Source organism: Callospermophilus lateralis, chromosome 4, assembly GCF_048772815.1.
Source record: "Callospermophilus lateralis isolate mCalLat2 chromosome 4, mCalLat2.hap1, whole genome shotgun sequence".
Lineage (NCBI taxonomy): Eukaryota > Metazoa > Chordata > Mammalia > Rodentia > Sciuridae > Callospermophilus > Callospermophilus lateralis.
In genome coordinates this window covers 34,599,718-34,624,716 of record NC_135308.1, presented here as the reverse complement: position 1 = coordinate 34,624,716, position 24,999 = coordinate 34,599,718, and the positions used below count along the sequence as shown (strand labels likewise).

The window sequence follows — 24,999 nt, the reverse complement described above, 5'->3', positions numbered from 1 at the left end:
CCTAAAAAGACAAACTTAAAACCGATCCCATACTCACAACACTTCTGACACCAGATGTGTGTTTTTTCCCCTCCTCTATAGCAAACAATTCACCATTTCACCGTGGACAACAATTCAGTGTCCTACAGTTTAATTCAATTTAATGCTATCTACCCAGAGTTAGCACAGACCCCACAGGTTAAGGCTCAGTCCCATGAACCTGGCCACACTTGAGATAGCAATTAAAGTCTCAGGTTACCTCTCATAGTTATGACCGACTGGCTATCAATCAAGGGTTTCTTCTGAGATAGATGGGCTCCTGGAGGAAGAAAAAAAGAGCTGCTCAGCTCATGGCAGGGTCAGAAAACAGGGTCCCTCCCAGTGACCCACCTCCCCCATCCCCGCCCCATCTGCCTACAATTACCACCCAGTCCGTCCCTTCAAATCAAGATGCACTGATTAGGTTACAGCTCTCATAATCAAATCATTTTACTTCTTAATATTCCTGCATATGGAGGGGATACTTCATATCCAAATCCTAACAGTCCCCATACTGAGTTTCTCATTATACAAACTTATATTTTGTTGAAAGGAGTTTATTATGAATGACATACCACTGTCACTTTGGAAATTCCCAAAAGTTTTAGAAACCTTGTGCCAGGAACTGGGGACAAAGATCAAATATATATTTCTTATTAGATAACAATATTGCATTATGTTACAAAATTATAAAAAGCTCTAGATAAACCATTCATGTACAGTTCTTACTATTAAAGGTGGATGTTATTATTCTTGCTTCCACCAGCACTATTGTTGCTTCTACATCTCTTCTCTCTCTCTCTCTCTCTCTCTCTCAACCCAATTCTATTCCAGATCTATTGTCTCAAATTTTGGTGGGGTGGGAGGGTCTCAGATCTTATCCATACAGATGGTCTCTGACTTAACAATGGTTCAACTTTTGACTTTTTGAGGGTACAAATGTGACATGCATTCATTGGTCTTTTCCCAGGTTAGTGATATGCTGCATAATACTCAGAACTGGGCAGCAGCAATGAGCCAAGGCTCCCCATCAACCACACACTCACAAGTGCAAATAACAATACTCTACAGTGGACTGACTGTGTTATTAAGTTATTATTTATGTCATGAAGTTAGGTGTATTAAATGCATTTTTTTTTGTACCAGGGATTGAACCCAGGGGCACTTAACCACTGAGTCACATTCCTAGCCCTTTTTTGTATTTTTATTAAAGACAGAGTCTCACCGAGTTGTTTAGGATCTTAAGAAGTTGCTGAGGTTGGCTTTGAACTTGTGATCCTCCTGCCTCAACCGTGAAACTGCTGAGATTACAGGCATGCAGCACCACACCTGGATTCTGAATGCATTTTGGGGGGATACTAGGGACTGAACTCAAGGGCACTTAATCACTGAGCTACATCCCCAGCTCTATTTTATATTTTATTTAGAGACAGGGCCTCACTGAGTTGCTTAGCACCTTGCTTTTGATAAGGCTATCAAAACTTTCCATCCTCCTACCTTAGCCTCTGGAGCCACTTAGATTATAGGCATGCACCACCAGGCCTGGCCTCTTAAATGCATTTTGACTGAATGATATTTTCAACTTATGATGAATTTATTGGGACCTAACCTCCTCATAAGTCAAGAAGCATCCGCATATGATTTCTCTAATGGAATGCATAGTGGAAAAAATGCACACAATAAAAAGGACCTTTGTGTTTCAAAGGAACCTTCTGCTCTGAGTTGTAATTACCTTAATGTTAGAGATAAATGAGGAAGATAGCCACTTGAGTATGTGGAAGGTTAGGGTAGTATCAGTGATTTGCTGAGCTAAACAACATAGTCTGATAATGGATCTACGTTTCTCAGATCCATCTCTACCTTTTGTGATGCCTGGCTAGACAGGCACTGGCAGGGAAGAAAAGCTCTGTCTGTGGCTGAGTGCCCAGACCACCATTCTCTGGGGACCCTCCAGCTCCTAAGGCTCAGGAAGGAGCATCTGTCCTGCTGGGGCTTTCTAGGGTCCTGCCCCCTAGTGACAGTGATTACAGAAGCTGGGTAACTCCATGGACATTTCCTTTGTCCTGGAGTCCTGGCTTCCAGTCACACCAGAGTCCCACTGTTGAAAGATGCCTTTATTGAGGGGCTGGTCCCACGGGATGCAATGTTGATAGACTGGATTGTTCAGATCTCTTTTTCTCCTCTTTTCCTCTGATCATACTTGCTTGAAGCAACTCTGGGGTTGTTTTCCTTTCTTTCTCAAGTATATCTTCCAAGAGAATTCTCTCTCTGTCTCTCTCTCTGTCTCTCTCTGTCTCTCTCTCTCTCTCTCACACACACACACACACACACACACACACACACAGAGTGAGAGAGAGAGAGACAGAGACAGAGACTGAGAATCAGAGGCAGAGAGGAAATCTTCAAGTCAGTCAACATATAATCCCTCTCTGTCACTTTTTTTTTTTTTAACCAGATACTTAGATCAACTGATTGGCTAGACATAGTCTCAACTATCAGTTAATAGATCCTTCATTTTATTTTTTCAAGGAAGTATTCCTTCTCTGGAACTGCTAAACCAGCTCCATCAATTAGAACTAGGTTTCATGTCTTTTAAGAAAAAAACTCAAATATGGTTTAAATAAGAAGGAACTTTCTTTCTCGAGTAAAAGAAACCTTGAGGTGGGCAGTCCAGGGCTGGTAAAGTGGCTCTGTGGTCATCAGAGCATTGGAATTCTTCTATTTTTTTCTGCTCATTGTCTTAGTGTTTTTTTGTTTTTTGTTTTTTTATCTTGAAGATCATGTTATGGTCCAAGTACCTCCAGCCACTGGAGCTTTAATTTTTGCAAATTACAGCCAAGGAGGAGGTGAAAAAAGATCAGACTGGACACATTCCCAAGAAGAGTCAAAATTTTAAAAAAGTTTTCTTAGAAGCTACACCCAATGACTTTTACTCATATCTTATCAATCACCCTTGGTAATTTTTCCCTACATTTTGAATTGGTGCATTATAATTGTACATAATAGTGGGATTTGTTGTTTTATATTCATATGTGCACACAATATAACGATATTATTTACCTTTATTTAGCCTTATAATTCCCCTTTCCTTCCTCTTCTTACTCTCCTGTCCCCTTCCTCTGTTCTCTCTGATTCCCCTTTTCCCCACATCTGTTTTTCCTTTTTCATCTCTAACTTCCACATATGAGAAAGACAGTGGAATCAATCAGACATAACTTTCCTGTGTTCACATATGAATGTACGACCAGTGTAACTCCACAATATCTACAACCACAAAAATGGCTTCCTAATTAATACAAGTTATATCCTATGTATCTATGTCAAAATATACCCTACTGTCATGTGTAAAGAAAAAGAACATTTTAAAAAACATTTATTGTTTAGTTGTAGTTAGACACACTACCTTTATTTCACTTATTTATTTTTATGTGGTGCTGAGGATCAAACCCAGGGTCTCCTATGTACAAGGCGAGTGCTTTACTGCTGAGCCACAACCCCAGCCCCTAAAAAGAACAAATTTTAAAAATAAGAAAGAAAACACAAACATATGATTCTTGACTTTCTGAATCTGGCTTATTTTGCCTAAAATAATGTTCTCAAGTTCCATCATTTTTCTGTAAATGATATAATTTTATTTTTCTTTATGACTGAATAAAACTCCATTGTGTGTGTGTGTGTGTGTGTGTGTGTGTGTGTGTGTATTATATATATATAATTTTCTTTCTCCATTCATCCACTGATGAACACCTAGGCTGGTTCCATAGTTTGGCTGTTGTGAATTGCACTGCTATAAGCATGGGTATTCATGTATCACTGGAGTACGATGACCTTAAGATAAACACTGAGGTGGGTATAGCTGAGTCATAGGGTAGTTCCATGTCTAGTCTTTGGAGGAAACTCCATACTGATCTCCACACTATTTGTACTAATTTACAATTCCACAAACAGAGTAAAAAATGTTCCTTTTTCTCCTCAACCTCGCCAGCATTTGTTACCGTTTTTATTCTTGAAAAGGCCTTAGTTTTAAAAGAAGCAGCGATATCACTTTGTTAGCAAGAGAAAAGTCATGAAAAGTCACCATCCAGGTGAAGAAATAAAACATCCTCAGTGTTTTAGAAACTTGCTTCCTTCACTTTCCCAGTCACAAACTTCACAAAGTTTACCACGACCATAACTTTTATTGTAATCATGATTTTCTTTATAGTTTATTAACTATGTATTTGTTCTTAAATTTTAAGGTTTAAGTGTGCTTGTTTGGGCTTTATATAAGTGGTATCACATAATAATTTAGGAAGTGATGGTTGTGTTAGTAAGAAAGGGGAGAGAAGAGACATCAGCTTGGTGATAACAATCTCTGCTATCCCACAGAACCCAGAGTTAAAGGTTTTCCAAGCCCTGGTTTCACTATTGAGCTTCATGGTTTTTCTAGATTCTGAGAAAATGTAGTCTACTTTATAGTGTAAGCCTCCCTGAACTTTCTAGGAGAAAGTATTACCATTTTCACCATCTCTGTCACTAGAGGAATGTCAAGTATTCTTGGTGGCACTTCCTCACTGAGATCACGAACTGTCTTCATTAGTGTTTCTGGGGGAGTATGAGTCCACACAGAGTCTGAGACAAGACATTGGCTGACAGCATCGCCACCTGAAACACCATTCACTGCTATTGTTGAGACTATAGGGTGCAAGTGGCTAAACTGATCCAGGCACCCACGGATGGGTCTTCTTTGCCTCCCTCACTGTAGGATACTGCCGGGACTCCCTGCTACCTAATGGGCATGCCATGTACTATAGCCACACCTCACAATGCAGTTGGGTGAATGAAAAAAATCTGATTCTGTCATCACTGTTTGCCAGAGTGGAGATTTGACAGAATCTTTTGATGAAATTGAATGCCTATTTGACTTATGTGGAGATAGCTTTATGATGACATCAAACAGAGCTCATTCAAGCAGATATCTTGATTTATATCCATCTTGTCTCCATCTAAGCACTTCGAAATTTTTTTTTGGAGGGGGTGGGGGAAGCATTAGGATTGAATACAGGAGTGCTTAACCATTGAGCTACATCCAGCCATTTTTATTTTATTTTTAAAATTTTGAGACAGGTTCTTGCTAAAGTTGCTGAGGCTGACCTCAAACTCATGATCCTCCAGTCTCAGTCTACCAAGTTGCAGGGATTATAGGCATGCACCACTGCAGCCAGCAGAATCTTGAAACTTAGGCAAGGAGAACATGCTGGACACTTGTTGAGGATTTACACTGCCTTAACCAGAGATGAAAATTTGTTTAGGAATTATTTTTCTTTTACTTTTGATAAAGTGGAATTAAAGCAGTCTTACTAATAAGGGTACAACTTCACTAGCCCACTTCTATCTTGCAAAGTTGTTGCCTCAATTTTTATTTTCAAATTGTTCCTTTTATTTGTTCAATCATTGCTCTGCCCCAGGACCTTGTTATTTTTCACCTAGATCATTAAAATCACATCTTTATTGTCTCCTGCCTGTTTTGTGCCTTTAAATCTACCCTTCACACACTTGTGGAAGTGATTTACCTAGAATAAGACATTTAGAAAAAACCAGAGCCTGGGTTTGGCTCTATAGTGAAGGGAGTTTTATAAACAGCAAACCTGACATATTCTTTACAATATGGAAATTGGATTTTGTGGGGAGAGTTGGACAGATGATTTAAGCATGCAAGTATCTTGCATGGGAGGAATACCATTTTTTCCCCCGTCTTTTGCTTTTTTTTTTTTTTTTTTTGAAATGCCAATGTTTCTATTTCAACAGAAAATTAATATATGGTAAAATTTTATTGATCTAAAGTATACAGTTTAATGATTTTTTGATAGATTACATAGACATTTTTATATGCACAATTATTTTGTCTGCAAATACTTTTTTTCTTCTTTCTGATGTTTACACTTTGTGTTTCTTTTTCTTGCCCTTTTTGCATTGACTAGTACATCTAGTACAGTGTTGAATAAAATGGCAGAAGTGAACATCTTTGCTTTACCTTTTTGAACATCTTTTGCTTACAAGAAAAATTCAGTGTTTCACAATTTCCTATGTTACTTGACTTGGTCCCATTGTGGATCTTTAAATAGCCCTATAAATTTGATGCTAGCCCTTCTCAACTTCATTCCAAGAGCATGCCTGCTCATCCAGGAAACTACTGGAAAGCACACCAACTTGTGACTCTGGAAAGAGACCTGAAGGTCTCATTTTTATCTGGAGATCCTGAAACAATCTCACATCTCAGTTCTATCCCATATCAATCATGGCTTAAGGCAATGCAACCAGCCCAGGGACCCATCCAGCAATCCCACAGGAGCCCTGTCAGTGTATATGATAATGGCTCCACAATTTAATCCTGAAGCTAACTTTTATCCTGGGCTAATTTTATACCCAATGTCCTGGAGAGTGAGTTCACTAAACCAGATAGGATCCGTATCCATTCCCACTTCCGTTAACAGACTCACCAGTGGTAGTCTCCACTGTGGATCCAGAAACAGTCAGAAGACCAGGATCCAACCTCACTTAACAGCAGTCCTATCAGCCAGAGACTGAACAGAAAACTTCAAATTCTTGAACCCAGTATATAAAACCTCCAAGAGGGGTTTTCTTCTTCAAGTGCACAGATACCAGTGCAAGGCTACATAGATAACCAAGAATTAGGCAAGTGTGACAATATTGAAGGAAGCTAATAAAGACCAAAGAAATGGAGGTGTACAAATTGCCTGGAAAATAATTCAAAACAACAGTTTTAAAGAATCTTAAATAGATGCAAAAATATAGACAAACAACTAAATGATATTAAGAAAATGAGAATGAATAATATTAGAAGTTTAATAAAGAAATAGAAACCATACAAAGAGAACAAGAAAGAAATACTGGAGCCGAAGAATACAAAGATGAAATTGAAAAACTAGAGAATCATGCAGAAGAAAGAATTAGCAAAATCAAAGCTAGGTCATTGAACATTAACCAGTTATAGGAAAAGTAACAGACTGAAAAGAGTGAAGAAAATAGAAGGGACCTATGGTATGCCAACAGATGCATGATTTTATGAATTATTGGAAGTATAGAAGGAAAGGAGTAAGAAAAAGGGGCAGAAAAACCTATTTCAAGAAATACTGTCTGATGTTAGCTGTAGGTTTTCTGTAGATGTTCTTTATCAACTTGAGGAAATTATTAATTATTCCCATTTTTCTGAGAGGTTTTTTTTTTTTCTTTTTTGTATGATGAGTGACTCTTTAATTTTATTAAATGCTCTTGAGGTGGTTGGGCATGATGGTGCATACCTATATTCTCAGCTACTCTGGAGGTTGAGGCATGAGGATCACAAGTTCAGGGCTAACCTGGGCACCTTAGTGAGACACTGTCTCAAAATAAAATAAAAAGGACTGAAGATGCAGTTCAGTGTCAGAGCACTTTCTGAGCATGCTCAAATCTTGGATTTGATCCCCTGTACTTGTACCCCTCCCCCTCCAAAAAAGTGCTGATGCGGTGATCATATCTTTTCTCTTTGATTCTGTTAATGTGGCAAATTGGAAGGACTTATTCATATATATATATATATATATATATATATATATATATATGTGTGTGTGTGTGTGTGTGTGTGTGTGTGTGTGTGTGTATGTATGTATGTGTTTGTGTGTGTGTGTGTGTGTATATATATATATATATATATATATTTGTGGATGGGCTTTTATTTTTATCTTTTAAATATTTTTATTTTTAGGTGTAGATGGACACAACACAATGCCTTTATTTTTATGTGGTGCTGAGGATGGAACCCGGGTCCCACCCTTGCTATGCGAGTGCTCTACTGCTGAGCCACAATCCCAGCCCTGGGCTTTTATTTTTATTTGCTTTTTTTGTATGTGGTGCTGGGAATTGAATGTAGTGCCTCACATATATGAGGCAAGCGTGCCACCACTGAGCTACAACTCCACCCAGGACTTTTTAAATAGTAAACCAAACTTGCTTTATAAACCCCATTTTGTCAACATACATTATTACCTTTATTATATTTTGTCTTTAACTTTATAATATAATATTTTGTTAGGTTTTTGCATGTAAATGTGTGAGGGATATTGGTCTTTTATTTCCATTTTTTCTAATACTATAAGAATTTTCCTTTAGAGATTTTTGGTCATATAAAATAAGCCAGGAAGTGTTTTGCTCTCCATTATTTTCTAAAGGAGTTGATGTTCCTTGAGTTCCCCGAATATAATTTTTCAGTGAAACTACTTGGGCTTGGTGCTTATGTATAAAAATATTCTTGATAACAAATGCAACTTTTTAGTAGATATAGAGGTATTAAGATTTTAAATTTTTTCTTGTATAAGTTTAGATAAGTTGTGCATTTCATAAAAATTTTCATAATAGGGGCTGGGGCTGGGGCTCAGTGGTAGCTCACTTGTCTGGAGTGTGTGAGGCACTGGGTTTGATTCTCAACACCACATAAAATAAATAAAATAAAGGTCTATCAACAACTAAAAAAATAAAATAAATTTTCATTTGACATGAATTATAAAATTTATTGACATAGAATTATTCACAATATTTCTTTATTGTCTTTCAATGTATGTAGAATCTATAAGTGCTATATTCTTTTTTCCCTAAGGTTGTTAATTTGTGTTTCCTTTTAATCAGTCTTTTTAGGGTTGATTAATTTTATTAACCTTTTTTCAGAGAGCCGCTTTTAGCTTTACTAATTTTCTCTGTTCTGTTTCACTTTTATTTTATTGACTTGTCTTCTCTTTGTTTTCCTTTATCTTCAGTCCAATATGGGCTTACTTCTAGTTGCTGGACATGTCTATTCTATTTATGCATTTCAGACTGGAGAAATAACCACAGGATAGGTTTGGGTCCTCACTGAGCCCACTGAGAGATGGACTTGGGCTAAAGATCCATCGATCATCTGACTTCTATAAGGCCCTATTCCAATTGAAGGATTATGGGGTTTCTCCTGTCTAGGGATCAGTTGTCCGTTCATAGTCAGAATCCTGAAAGTTTTGATTGATTCCCTTCCTCAGTGCATAATCATCCAGGTAAAGGATCTTTGGGGAAGATTGGGAGAAAGGTTAACAGTATACATTTTTGACATTGTGGAAAATTGTCCTTACACAAGGGGACAGTCTTCCATTTAAGGATTAAATATACAAATACTAATATATATGAATATATGAATGTGAATATGAACATATATGGATATATATGAATAATATAGGTAAATATGTATATGAACATATATATGAATAATGGAGCACATTGCCCTCTGCGAGATGAGGGGAGTAGATCTACACCCCCCACTTCATTATGGGAGTAGGTTTCTGGGGAATGGGGAGTAGGTCCCAGTATCCTTTACCCAGTGAGAGGAGTCAATCCCTGTGTTTTCCACCTGGTGTGGGGAGAGCACGTATCCACCACCTGATCAGGTGAGTAAATCCCTATACCCTCAATCTGATGTACTCCCATTCTAGAATATTCCAGTACAATCCCTGACATACAAAGCTAGAGAAAACTAACATAAATGTATTTATGAATATATGTATAAATATATGTGAATGTATATATAAATATATATGGTTACATATGAATAGATATGAATATACATGGTAACATACTTATGAATATGTATATACGAGTATGTGTATATGAATACAATATGTATATCAATATGAATATGTGTATGTGAATATGAATATGTGAATGTGTATATAAGTATGAATATGTATGTTAATACTCATGTGGATGTGCATATAAACATGAATATGTGACTATGATATGAATATGTACATGACTATGCATGTTTGTGAATGTAAATATCAACACGTATGTGAATATGCACATTACTATGAATATAAATAGGTATATGAATATAAATAGGTTTATGATATGTATATGAATATATATATCAAATAGATCCCAGTGCCTTCCATTCAGTATGGGGAATGGATCATCATACCCTCCAGTAGATGAGGGGAGTAGATCTCCTTGCCCTCAGTACTGTAATGATAGTAGAAAAAAGTGTCCTCCACCTGATCAGGGGAGTTAATCTTTGTACCCTTCATCTGATGAATTCCTAACCCCAAACATTCTGGATCAACACCTGAAGTACAAACTGGAGAAGAAATACACATATGAACAACAACAACAACAACAACAACAACAAAAAAATATATATATATATATATATGAATATATGAATGTATATAAGAATACTTGCATTTAAAACATGTATGAATATATGAATTTATATATAAATATATATGAATATGAAAGATATGTGTATATAAATACATAAATATGAATATATAAAAGTGAATATGTGCATGAATATATGAATATAAATATGAAAATAAACATCAATATGAATGTTTACCATATGTATATAAACATGTGTATACATATGTATATAAACATGAATATATAGTTGGGTATGTATATATAAATGAATATGAACATATACATGAATACATATTATGAATATGTATGTGAAGAGGTGTATAAATATGAATATGTATACGAATACAAGTATGAATATGTATATGAATAGTAGATTAATACAAATATGAATATGAGTACAAATATGAGAAACAAATTTATACTTATATTAATCATATAGGAATATATATATATATATGAAATAGATATCATTGCCTTTTGCTCATTATGGAGAATTTATCAGTGGGCCATCTGCCAGATGAGAGGAGTAGATCTCCACACCCTCACCCTATGATGGGAGTACATTTCATTATGCAAATACATATGGGAATATATATGAATACTATGTGAACATATATATGAATATATACATGAATAATTAGATCCTATTGCTTATGCTTAGGTGGGGAATGGACCACAGTGCCCTCCACTAGATGAGGTGAGTAAATCTCCATGTCCTCCACACCAAGAGGGGAGTGGGTCCCTGAAGGCAGAGTAGGTTACTGTCTTTCACCCCACGAGGTGGGTAAATCCCCATGCCCTTTGCACGGTGAGGGGAGTAGAACCATGTGTCCTCCACTTGATCAGGGGAATTAACACCTTACCCTCTGTCTGATGAATTCCCATTACAGAATATTCCAATTCATTCCATGAAGTACGAAATAGGTGAAGACATATATAAATATATATTTCAACATATACATGAATATATCTTTGAATATGTATATAAATATATGAATAAATATTTTAATATATATGTGACTATATGTGAATATATATACAAATTTATATATAAATATATAAATATAAATATATATATATATATATATATATATATATATATATATATATATATATATATGAACTAGATACCAGTTCCTTCTGCTCAGATTGGGGAATGGATCACTGTGCCCTCAGGTAGATGAAGAGAGTAGAATTCCATGCCCTCTGCACCAATAGGGGAGAAGTTCCCCTGTTGGGGGGAGTAGCTCCCTGTGTTTGTGACCACTTGAGGGATGTAGATCTCCATGCCCTACATCTGGTGAGGGGAGTATAGAACCACATATCCTCCACCTGATCAAGGGAGTTAATCCCTGTACCATCATCTGATGATTTCCCATTCCAGAACATTGCAGTTCAACTCTCGAAGTATGAAAAAGGAGAAGATAAATATACATATATGAGCATATATATGAATATGAACATGAACATGACTATGTTCATGAATATTTTCATGAATGTGAATGTGAATATGAATATGTATATGATTATATATATGAATCTCTGTCATATATGTGCATGTGTGTGTATATATATATATACACACAAATATGAATATGAGAAGTGTATATTTCCATGCCCTTCACCCCATGAAGGAAGTAGGTACCCCTGCCCTTCACTACCTTAGGGGAGAAGAACTCGTGCCCTCCACATGATGAGGGTAATAGAACCATGTATACTCCACTAGTCAGGTCATCTATAGATTCATCTATAGCACTTTCCCCAGTTTGATACTTTTAGGGTATGAATGGAGTATTCTGGAGTGGGATATAATCAGATGGAGGGTATACGAATTAACTTTCCTGATCAGTGAGGATACATGATTCCAGTCACCAGATGAAGGGTATGAGGATCTACTCCCCTCACAGGGAGAACTACACAAGGACCTACTCCCCTATGGGAACCAACAGCCGTCATGATGCTGAAGGCAAGGAAGTCTACATCTTTTGAAGGGAGGGGTGATCCATTCCCCACATGAACAAAAGGCACTGGATCTAACTCATATTCATATTCCTTTATAATTGTATACATATTTATTTGTATAATTATATACATATTTACATTAATGTGCATGTACACATTCACATTCCTATTTATATACATGCACATATTCATACACATGTTCAAATTCATATTCATGTATATGAACATAGTTATATTTTTCATGCACATATTCATATTCACACACATACTCATATGCACACACATATAAATATTCATGTTTACATTCATAAACATGCTCATATTCATATACATGTTCAAATTCATATTAATATGCATGTGCATATTAGTGTACATATTCATATTTACAAATTCATATTAATATTAATGTGCATATCCATATACATACATATTCATACAAATATTCCTAAACATATTCATATACATATTAAAGCTTTCTCCAATTTATACTTGGAGGGTAGAACTGGTAGAATCTGGAATGGGAAATCATCAGCAGGACTATACAGAGATTAACCCCTCTGATCAGATGGATTATACATGGATCTATCCCCCACACCATGTGGAGGTCATGGGGTCTGCACCCTTAAGGTGTGAAGGACACAGGTACCTATTTCCCCTAAGGGAAACTACTCACATCCCTTGTTGGAGAGTATGGAGATCTACTCCCCAATGAAGGGGAGAGCACAGTGTTTCATTCCCCATTCTGAGCTGTAGGAACTCAGATATATTTCATCATCCAGAGATTTATCTACAGATTCATCTATAGTTGTGAATATACTTTTGAATATGCAGATGAATATGCTTTGAAGATGCATGTGAATTTGCATATGAATATGCATGTAAATCTGTGAATCTGTGAATATATGAACATATATGTGTATATACATGAATATATGTGAATATATGCATATATATATAAATATATGTGTATATTAGAAACCAGTGCCTTCAGCTCAGAATGGGGAATGGATCACCATGCCCTCCATTAGATTAGGGGAGTTGATCTCCATGCCCTCCACCCTATGAGGGGAGTAGGTCCCAAATAAGGTAGTATGTCCCCACGTCCTTCACATGGCAATGGGAATGATTCACATGCCCTCCACCTGCTGTTGAGAGTAGAAATATATATCCCCCAACTGATCAGGGGAGTTAATTCCCGTAACCTTCATCTGATAATCACCCATTACAGAACATTCCAGTTCAATTGCCAAAATACAAAAGTGGAGAATATATTACATGATTGTATCTATGACTACATATATATGAATATGCATGTGCTAGTAATATGTATATATGTATATAAATATGTATATTCATATACATATGAATATGGATGTGTGTGGATATCAATATGAATATGTATGAGTATGTATATGATTTATGTTCAAGAATATGAATATATCATAAATATGAATATATATTTATATGATATGTACCTGAAAAAGTAAATAAAATATATATGAATATATATGTATAAATTATTTCCCAATGCCTTCCTTTCAATATGAGGAATACTCACTATGCCCTCTGCTAAATTAGAGCAGAGGACCTTCATGCCCTCCGCCTTTAATGAAATCAGGTTCCTGCGGGGGCATATGTCCCCTTGGGGAGTAAATCCCCATGCTCTCCACCTGGTGAGGATAGTAGAACCTTGTATCCTCTAGGTGGTCAGGGGAGTTTATCCTAGTACCCTTTGTCTGATGAGTTCTCATTCCAGGATACTCTCCTTCAACCACTGTTTTAGTCAGCTTTTTTGCTGTGATTAAAAGGGCTCAACCAGAACAATTGTAGAGGAGGAGAAGTTTATTCGAGGACTCACAGTTTCAGAGGTCTTAGTCCATAGAACACAAGTTCGTTCCTAGGGTTCAAGGTGAGGCAGAACATCACAGTGGAAGAGTGTGGTGAAAAGCAGCAGCTAACATGATGATCATGTTAAAAAAAAAAAAAAAAAAGCAGAGAGAGAGAGAGTCTACTCTCCAGATACAAAATATATACCTTATATCTCCATCCCCAAAGAGCCACCTCTTCCAGCCTACCTCACTGTTACAATCAGTTAATCCTATCAGGGATTAGATTAAGGGTATATCCCAATCATTTCTCCTCCAAACCTCCTTGCATTATCTCACATCTGAGCTCTTGGGGAACACCACATCAGACACCGTAACATTCTGCCCACTGTCCCCCAAAATGCACAGTCATCTAACAATACAAAATACATTTAGTCCATTCCCAAGAGTCCTCCTAGTCTCAATGGTTCTGATATTTCTTAGAGTTCAAGTTCAAAGTCTTCTCTGAGGCAAGGCAATCTCACATTGTGAGCTCCTGTAAATTTAAAACCAATTTATAAGTATCCAATATATAATGGTACAGAGTAAACATTTCCATTCACAAAAATAGGGGCATAGAAAAAAGGGATAGGACCAATGCAAGACTGAAATCCAGCTGGGCAAACAAGTCTGTAGCTCCATGCCCAGCATCTGGGGCACATGGCATGGTGGTATTTTGTACAAGGGGATTATGTAGCTCCACCCATGTGGCCTTGTTGGTTGCAGCCCCAAGTGGCCCTTCTGTTGGCTTGTCTCTGCTCAATTCCTGCAGCTTTCCTAGGATAATGTCCCATGTTATTGGCATTTCTTAGTCTCAGGGGTCTACACCACAGAAAATTTTGACTTTCTCCTCACATCTCCATACTTTGACTTCTCAGGGGATGCCTGCAGGGACTCCAACCCTGATGCAATTTGCCTGGCCTCCCAGGCCTTCCTCTGAAATTTTGGTGGAAGTCTCCATGAACCCCTAACTCCAGCATCCTGCATTCCTGCAGAATGAGCACCTCATGGTTGATGCCAAGGTCTGCTGCCATCTCGAGCAGTAGCCAAGCCTATAAGAACTCTAGCTGCAGTAGCCTCTGAATGTCTGGGTGGCAGAGCACATTGAAAAAACTTCCTAGGCCCCCTTCTCAAGAGAATTTCCACTTTTACTCCTTTTGCCTGAGATGGTTGTGGACTTACCAGTTTCTGATCTGCTTTCTGCTCCTGAATATCACAATAAACTTGACTAAAAACTCCCAGCAATGTCCATGCCACTGCCTGAATGTTCTGCTGTCTAGAAATTGGATTAAGAAGTCCATCACTTTTAAAATCAGCCTCACAGAAAGTCTAAGACATGGGCAAAATGCAGACAACTTCTCAACCAGAATATAATACAAATGGCCTCTAGTCCACTTATTGATAGTGTCCTCCTTCTCCTCTAAACCTTCTTGAGCCCTGTTTTCACTGTCCACGATCCTACTGGCATTCTGGTCTTCTGAGCTCCCACCATAATTGGTCATTAAGCTCCATTTATAATAATTACACTGCTAAACATCTCAAAATTCCTCCCACCAATTCCATAAAGCTCAAAAAACTTCTGAACTACATGGTCAGCAACGACCCCACTTCTTGGTGCCAATTTCTGTTTTAGTCAGCTTTTTCGCTGCTGTGACTAAAGGACCCAACCAGAACAACTGTAGAGGAGCAAAGGTTTATTGAGGGCTCAATGTTTCAGAGGTCTTAGTCCATAGAAGGTTGGGGCTTGAGGTGAGGCTGAACATCATGGTGGAAGAGTATGGTGGAGTAAAGCAGCTCACATGGTAACCAGGAAGCAGAGAGAGAGGTCTTCACTTGCCAGATACAAATATATACCCAAAAGCTATGCTCCCAATTCCCACCTCCTCCAGCCACATCCTTCCATTTCAGTTCCCTCTAAGTTAATCCCTAACAGGGGATTAATCATTGATCAGATTAAGGCTCACAAACCAATTGTTTCTCCTCTAAACCTCCTTGCATTGACTCACATGTAAGCTTTTGGTGGACACTTCACATCCAAACTATAACAAAACCACTGTAGTTTGAAACTGGAAGAGACATTATATACATGAATATATATATATATATATATATATATATATATATATATACACACACATAAATATATATATACACATAAATATATATGAATATACCTGTGAATTAGTGAATTGATATATGAATATATGTGTGAATTTGTATGTGAAAATATATGGGAATATTGCATGAATATATGAATATATGAGTGTATATGAATATATAATATGTATGAATATACACAAATAAATATATGAATGTATATATGAACATATGTTTATGAGTATACATATGAAATAGATCTTAGTTCCATCCACTTAATATGAGGAATTTATTACCATGCCCTCTGTGAGGAATGGAGGAGATTTCAATGTCCTCTGCCCCGTGAGTGAGTAGAGTTGCTCCCTTGAGGGGAATAGATCCCCTGTTCTTCATCCCTTGAGGGATGTAGGTCCCCATGCCCTGCACCTGGTGAGGGGAGTAGTCCCATGTATCCTCCACTTGATCAGGGGAGTTAATCCCTGTAACCTCCATTTGATAATTTCCCATTACACAACATTCCACTTCAATCCCCTAAGTACAAAAAAGGAGAAGACATATATATGAATATATACAAATATAAATATATGTGTGAATATGAATATGTATATGTGTATATAAATATGTGAATATGAATATATAAAAATATGTATGAGTATGAATGAGTATGTCTACAGTATGTGTATGAATATGTATATGACTATGAATGCCTACATGAATACATATGTGAATATGTATATGAAAATACATATGAATATATATATGTGTGTGTTTGTGTGTGTATATCTATATCTATCTATCTGTAGTGTGTGTGTGTGTGTGTGTGTGTGTGTGTGTGTATAAAATAGATCCCAGTGCCTTCCACTCGGTATGGAGAATGGATCACTGTGCCCTCCTCTTGATGCAGGGAGCAGATTTACATGCTTTTTTTCATTTGAGGAGAGTACTTCCCCTTGGGGAAAGTAGGTCTCTGTGTCCTTAACCCCTTGAGGTGCATAGTCTCATGCCCTCCACTTGTTGAAGGGCATAGAACCATTTATTCTGCACTTGATCAAGGGATTTAATCCCTGTACCCTCCATCTGATCACTTCCCATTCTAGAACATTCCAGTTCAATCCCCAAAGTATGAAACAGGATACACACACACACACACACACTCACACACACACTCACTCACACACACACACACAAATACTTAGATCCCAGTCCATTCTGCTCAGTATGGGGAATGGATCACCATGCCCTTTGCTAGATAAGGTGAGTGAGGTGATTAGATCTTCAGGCCCTATGCACCAAGAGGGGTGTAAGACCAAGTGGTGGGGAGTAGATACCTGTGTCCTTCATCCCGTGAGAGAAGTAACTAGCTCCCCATGACCTCCACCTGGTGAGTGGAGTAGAACCATGTATCCTCCACTTAATCATGGAAATTATACCTCTACTATTCATCTGATGAGTTCCTATTCCAGAACATTCCAGTTCAACCCCCAAAGTACAAAACTGGAGAAGATATAGAGACCTATATGATATCTATAGATAGACAGATAGATAGGTATATGAGTAGATATATGAAATAGATCTCAGTGCCTTCCATTCAGTGGAAGGAATGGCTCACCATGCCCTCTGTTAGGCGGAGGAGTAGATTTCCATGACCTCTGTCCCATGAGAAGAGTAATTCCCCTTGGGGGGCGGGTATGTCTCTCTGTCCTTCATCCCTTGAGAGGTGTATATCCATGTCCTCCACATTTTGAGGGCAGCTGAACCATATATCCTCCACCTAATTGGGGGAATTATTCTCTGTACCCTCCATCTGTTAAGTTCTCATTCCAGAACATTCCAGTTAAACCCCCAAAATATAAAACTGGAGAAGATATATATATATATACATGAAGATATATATATATATATATGAATTTATATATGCATGTATATATGAATATATGATATATACATGACCATAATATGAATGTATATATGAATATGAATGTGAATATATATGAAAATGAATATGAGTATGTAGATGAATATTATATGAATATGAATACAGATTGTATATGAATGTGAATGTGAATATATACAGGAATGTGAATATGTATATGAATACAAATATAAATACAAATTTGAATATGGGTATGAATATATATTGTACATTATACAAATATGTATATGAATATATAAATGAATTAAATACCAGTGCCTTCTGCTCAGTATGGGGAATGGATCACTATGCCCTGTGCTAGATGAGGGGATTAGATCTCTTCACCTTTCCTCCTGTTATGGGAGTAGGTCCCTTTGTGAGGAGTAGGTCCCTTGTGTCCTTCACCATGTGAGGGGAGCAGATCCCCATGCCCTTCACCTGGTGAGGGTAGTACAACAATGGATCTTTCACATGATAAAGGAAGTTTATCCTTATACTCTCCATCTGATGATCCCCATTCCAGAATATTCCAGTCAACTCCCAAAATATAAAACTGGAGAAGACATATATGCACGTAACACATATATGAATAGGAAGATGAATATATAGTAAATATGAATATGAATATATAAACAAACATATGAATATATAGAAATATATAGAGAATGAAATTATATTAATATATAAGAATATACATGAATATATATGAATGCATATATATGAATACAGAATAAACATATGACCATATAAATATATTAATATATTTGAATGGACATATGAATAATATGAATAAACATGTAAATACTCCTACTACGTGAGTACATATAGGAATGATTATATTAACATATATGAATACTTACATGAATACAAATATGAATATAAACATCAATATATGTGAATATATAAATAAATATATGAATATGCATATGAATGCTAATGACTATATGATATATATTAATGAATGGATATATGTGAATGTACGAATATACATGAGTACATGTATGAATATATATAAATACATATGTGAAACATATCTCAGCGCCTTTGGCTCAATATGGGGAATAGGTCACAGGGCTCTCCACTAGATGCAGGAGTAGATTTCCATGCCCTCTACACTTTGAAGGAAGTAGAACATGTTGGGGGAGTAGGTTCCCATGCCCTTCACCACATAAGGGTAGTAGAACCATGTATCCTCTACCTGATCAGGGTGTTAATTCCTGTACCCTTCATCTGATGAGTACTCATTCCAGAACATTCCAGCTGAACCCCAGAAGTATGAAACTGGAAAAGATATATATATGTGTATGTGTGTGTGTGTTTAAAATAAATATATAACTTTATTTTATTTATTTATTTTTTATGTGGTGCTGAGGCTCGAACCCAGGGCCTTGTATGTGTGAGGCAAGTGCTCTACTGCTGAGTCATAACCCCTGCCCATATATATATATATATATCTTTATAAAGAATATCTCTATATATCTTTATAAAGATGGGCAGCCAGCACCGGCCAGGGTAGTTTCCTGCTCAGAAGGTGCAAGTCACCTGAGAAAAAGAAAGTCTGAAATAACTACTAAAAAATAGAGACAGAGCCAGAAATTAGATTAAGAGAAACGCCTGACAGGTCTTCCAGTCCTGATAGGAGCTGGAACAGAATGACAAAAAATGGCTCCAGTTCTTTATTTAAGGGAGAGTACATCAGAGGCAGGGATAAAGTTCCAGCGGGAGGATTCTCGCTTCTCAGTGTAGCAGAGGTCTTGCAGTACACAGGTTGATGGAGTTGGGTAGGAAGAACATGTATTAGGCAGTCTCAAACAAGCAGGGTTGCCACTGAGAGTTCTTCTTACCAGGTTTTCCTGCCCAATGGCTTCTACATCATTCTAGTTCATTCACAGTTCACGGATGGCTCTTGGCAAATACATATATGTATATATGATTATATATGAAAACAAATAAATGTATATATGCATATGTATATGATTATGAATGTATGCAAATATGTACATGAATATGTACATAAATGTGAATCAGATGATGTATATGAATATATGTGAATATACATAAATATGAATGACTATGAATATTTATACATGAATATGAATATAAATATGAATACCAATATATATGGATACACATATAAATAAATATATGAATATAAATATATATTTTCCAATTTCCTCTGCTCAGTATGGGAATGGATCACCTGGCTCTCTGCTAGAGGCGGGATGTAGATCTGCATGCCTTCTGCCCCTTTATGGAAGTAGGTTCCCCTTGTGGTAGCAGGCACCTGTGTCCTTCACTCCATGAGGGGAGTAGATCCCCATGCCCTCCAAATGGTGAGATGTCTAAAACTATGTATTCTATACCTGTTCAAGAGAGTTAATCCCTGGACCCTTCATTTGATGAGTTCCCATTCCAGAAAATTCAAGTTCAACACCTGAAACATGAAACTGGACAAGATATAGATATATATATATGTGTGTGTGTGTGTGTGTGTGTGTGTGTGTGTGAATATATATATGAATATGTAGTCCCCAGTACCCTCTAGTCAGTATGGGGATTGGGTCACTTTGCCCTCTGCTAGTCGTGGGAGTAGATCTCCACACCTTCACCTCATGATGGTAGTAGATCCTCGTGGAGGGAGCAGGTCCCTGTGTCCTTCACCCAGTGATGAGAGTAGAACCCTGTGCCCTCTACCTGGTGTGGGGAGAAGAACCATATGTTCTCCACCTGATCAGGGACAGAGTTAATCCCTGTGCCTTCCATTTCACCATTCCCATTCCATAATATTCCAGTTCAAACCCTGAAGTACAAAACTGGAAGCTATATATATATGAACCTACAGACCTCCAGCTTGCAAGACAATGGAACTTCTAAGCCTCGGTAATCCTATGAGCCAATTTCTTGAGCCTCTTCTTGTGCATGTACCTATCTATTTCTATCGCATTGGTTCTGTCTCTGGAGAAACCTAACTTAACACACATTCCTGTATCAGGATTTGCATCAGTGCATTCCTGAGAGATTATGCATGTCTCTAGCAAGACTTGAAATAGCTTTCAGGACAAAGGTGATTCTGACTATAAGATAATATTGTTATATTTGCACTGAGTGAAACCCCTGTGGTCAGTGACCTAAAGAGTATTGTCAACCCTTGAAAATTATTTAGCAATAAGCACTCAAAATAATAGATGCTGATAAACATTTCCAAGTGAGGAAATCAAAACAATAAGACCTCAAGCAATTAATATTAACCAAATTTTGATCAATTGCTCTTACCTATTGTCTTTTGACTTTTATTTCTAACCTTTTCTAAATCACAAGGTACAAACCAGGTGTCTGACTATAAGCAATACTAGGATTTACTTGGTTTGAATTCCATCTCACATCTCTTTTTCTATATGTATGTATATTAGAGATGTTTATTTAGCAATAATTTGTTGATCTAAAACTTTAGAGAAACTAACCATGATCATAAAAAAATTGATCATGAATATCAACATAAAACAATATAGCTCACACAAGCAATGGCTTCACATAGCAGCAATATTAATGGGGCCTTGGCAAACTGTCTAGGGAGTGGTCTGCAACATTCTAAATTGGAACATGTTGGTTCAGACTTGTCATCTTCAATACTCGGTGGAGCATTCAGAGAGCTGTATTTTGGATGTACCCCTGCTAGTGTCAGAGCAAAGAGAATGGTCCTTTGTTACTGGAGTTCTAAGTCAGAGGCCTGACTTTGAGGATTCAACAATCAGATCCAGCTACTCATCTCAAAAAACAAACAGAAAGGATAATGGTGAAAAGCATGAAAGGAACTTTAATCAGTGTAACTATACTGGGAAAGACAAAGGGACCGGAGACCTTAGCTCTGCCTTTGAGGTACTGACACTGAGGTTTCATAGACAAGGGGATGAAGACAAGGATTGGGGGTTTGAAAGGCTGAAGACTTTCCACAGTTACCAAAGCAGGTGATCTTTATTGAGTGTGGCCCGTCCATCATTAGCTCAGGATTGGTTGGACTGGGCCTTGTGGGCAATAGAAAGTTGCTGTTGTCTGGTGCGGGGGAGGGAGAGCTTCACTCTTCAGAAGATGTTTATCAATCAGACTTACTGGTGGAATCCAAGGTGATTCCGAGGAAGGGAGACAGCTGTGAAATGGAGGCAGAGATTTTATCCTGCTTTTAGTTACCCCTAAACATTTACAGGCAATAATTTATAAAGGAGGAGTCTAAGCCCTTGTTGAACTTTTATGTTCATCTTTAAAATTCGGAGCATTTATCTCTCCTGAAGTTAGCCCAAGAGTCACCCCAAAAGCAAATCATCTGGATTTGCAATATGATTATAGCTCTTGGTTCAGGTTCCAGAAAATGCCTGAACTACTCAGAACCAGTGGAGTATGTGTAGCTAGATCTGTGTTTCCTTGAGTCTTGCTCACTATGGAAATAAGTTACTCTTTTAGTTCTTCTTCTTCTTCTTCTCCTTCTCCTTCTTCTTAGTGTTGGGGATTGAATCTAGAGCCCTGTGTATGCAAGCACTCTACCAACTGAGCTATATCCCTAACCCTCTTTTTTTTTTTTTTTTTTTCAGTATGGGTTGAACCCAGGGAACTTCTAACACTGAACAATATCCTCAGCTCTTTTAATTAATTAATTAATTAATTAATTTTATTTTGAGACGGGGTCTTAGGAAGTTGCCTGGGCTGGTCTCAAGCTTGTGATCCTTCTGCCTCAGCCCCCAGATTATAGGCAGTTACCACTGCTGCTGGCTAAAATTCTTCTTTTAATGTGTGGGAGGCTTGGTGTCTAGATAGCTCATCAGTTCATTAGTACATCTTTCCTTTCCTTCTTTTTCGGTATAGAACAATAATAATATCCTAAATTTCAAGTAAATAGCATGATAGCATGTTTTCAAACTAATAAGCATTTAGAATAAATTCTTCTTTTTTTTTCTTGGTACTGGGAATGAAACCAGGGGTGCTTAACCACTGAGCTAACTCCCTGGCCCTTTCTATGTTTATTTTGGGACAGGGTCTCTTTCAGTTGCCCAGGCTAGCCTCAAACTTGTGAGCCTTCTGCTTCAGCCTCCCCAGTTCCTGGGATTACAGGCATTTACCACCATCCCCAATTATTTTTTTAATAAGGATTTTTTAAAAAAAAAATTAAATTGTAGAAAGCATTAACTTTTATTGGAAAAACAAAGTCTAATTTTATTCAAGTCAGCTGAGATGGAAACAGTAATCTGGCTCCAATGTTTGCTTTTTTGCAGCATGACTTAGAAAGTGACATGGTACCATGTAGGGGCTTGACTTTAAACATGGCAAAACAAGAGGAGGAGGAAAGGCACAGGCAGAGGGCAGAAGTGGAAGAGGCACTATAGGATTGATCATAATGAGAGTGGCCTGCGTCTGATTGTCTTGAGTCCTTGTAAAGCTTTGCCTGAACCCTGACACATTTCATTAGGACCCAAGCAGCATTTTAACACTAATAATAATTTCTAACATATAGTAAGTCCTTATTCTGCCCTTACGTATCTTATCAGCCTTTACATGAATCATCTCATTTAATTTTATACCAGGAAATGGAATACTCTAGGAACCCCCAAAATCTGGATACTGGTGCTAACTCTGGCCCTTGCCCACTTGCGCCTGACCTCCTTGGCTGGGACCCATTTTCTCCTCTGCCTAGTATTCCTACCCGAATCCTGCTGGGCTATTTCTACCTCTGCTTTTCCATTTCAAACTCCTGTCCTCCAGCTCATTACCTCATTTTTACTCTTTTAGGACAACGCTGCCTAGACCAACCTGCCAGGAATGAACTCCTATTGTTCAGCTCTGTAACCTTCTCTTGCTCTACTGCTCTTGTGTGAAACACTTCCTTCTACAAATGGGTTCAGGCGCCAGCAATTTATTTGTAATTGAAAAAAAAAATAACAATAGCACTGCATATAGATGTATATGAAGAGAAAATAAGTAGTTGAGACCTTAACAAATAATTTGTTTTTTAAATGCCACAGCTTCAGCAACAGTACTGGAAAGTTCACAAATAGGTCCACCTAAATTTATTGTCTTTATTTACTTGGTAAGTTAAGAGGCTTGAATTCCTAAATTGTAAGTGAAGCAGACAGAACGTTTAAATCAGGCAGAGATGGTGGGAGGACAGCAAATTAAAAGATTGTCCTTTCCTTGGCTCCTCCCTTTGGTTAGCGCAACCGTGTAGTGTTCACTTTGTCATCTTCTAAAATTCCTCCTCTCGGTGCCCGTATGTGTTTCTGGAACATTCACCAAAAACAATGACTGCATTCCCTCCTCGGGTGCTAATTCTGGGTTGTTTGGGAACCCAGCTTATCTGATGGGAGTTGGGTCTCTAGACTTTGTTGGGTGAGCAGGGATGTTTTTAAAAGGGGTTGCTGTCCCTTTAAATTTTGAAAGTGAACTTGGCTCAGGAAGGCCAGCAGCTAGCTCAAGGTCCAGCCCCTAGAAGAGAGAATAGCTACAGATTCTCCATCCTCAGTCTTTGCAAGGGGACGGCTGTGCCGGGCTCTGGCAGGCTCCTGGCAGCATGGCAGTGAAGCTGGGGTCCCTTCTGCTGGTCCTTGGGCTCAGCCTGGCTCAGCCAGCCTCTGCCCGCCGGAAGCTCCTGGTGTTTCTACTGGATGGTTTTCGCTGGGACTACATCAGCGATGAGGCTCTGGAATCATTGCCTGGTTTCCAAGAGATTGTGAGCAGAGGAGTAAAAGTGGATTACCTGACTCCTGACTTTCCTACCCTCTCCTATCCCAATTACTACACCCTGATGACTGGTGAGTACTGTGTCACCCTCTTGGAGGGAGGGGAGGTCTAGAGTCAAGCAGGACACCAAAGATAGACAAGAATCTGTTCTTGGTTAAGATACGCCCCCCCACGGTTGTATTTCACCCCCCCCCCCCCCCAAATTCTCCCAAGGACCTGTTTGGG

The 24,999-nt window shown here is 37.8% G+C and overlaps 1 protein-coding gene across 1 annotated transcript in view; it reads left to right on the top strand.

The window, feature by feature from the left end:
- Nucleotides 1–24,595: 24,595 nt before the first annotated feature.
- The window catches only part of Enpp6 (ectonucleotide pyrophosphatase/phosphodiesterase 6), a 102,803-nt gene continuing 102,399 nt past the window's right edge, over nt 24,596–24,999 (top strand). Inside the window, exon 1 of the mRNA XM_076855261.1 lies at nt 24,596–24,845. Coding sequence (XP_076711376.1) covers nt 24,605–24,845 — 241 coding nt within the window. The 5' untranslated portion in view covers nt 24,596–24,604. The remainder of the gene's footprint in view (nt 24,846–24,999) is intronic.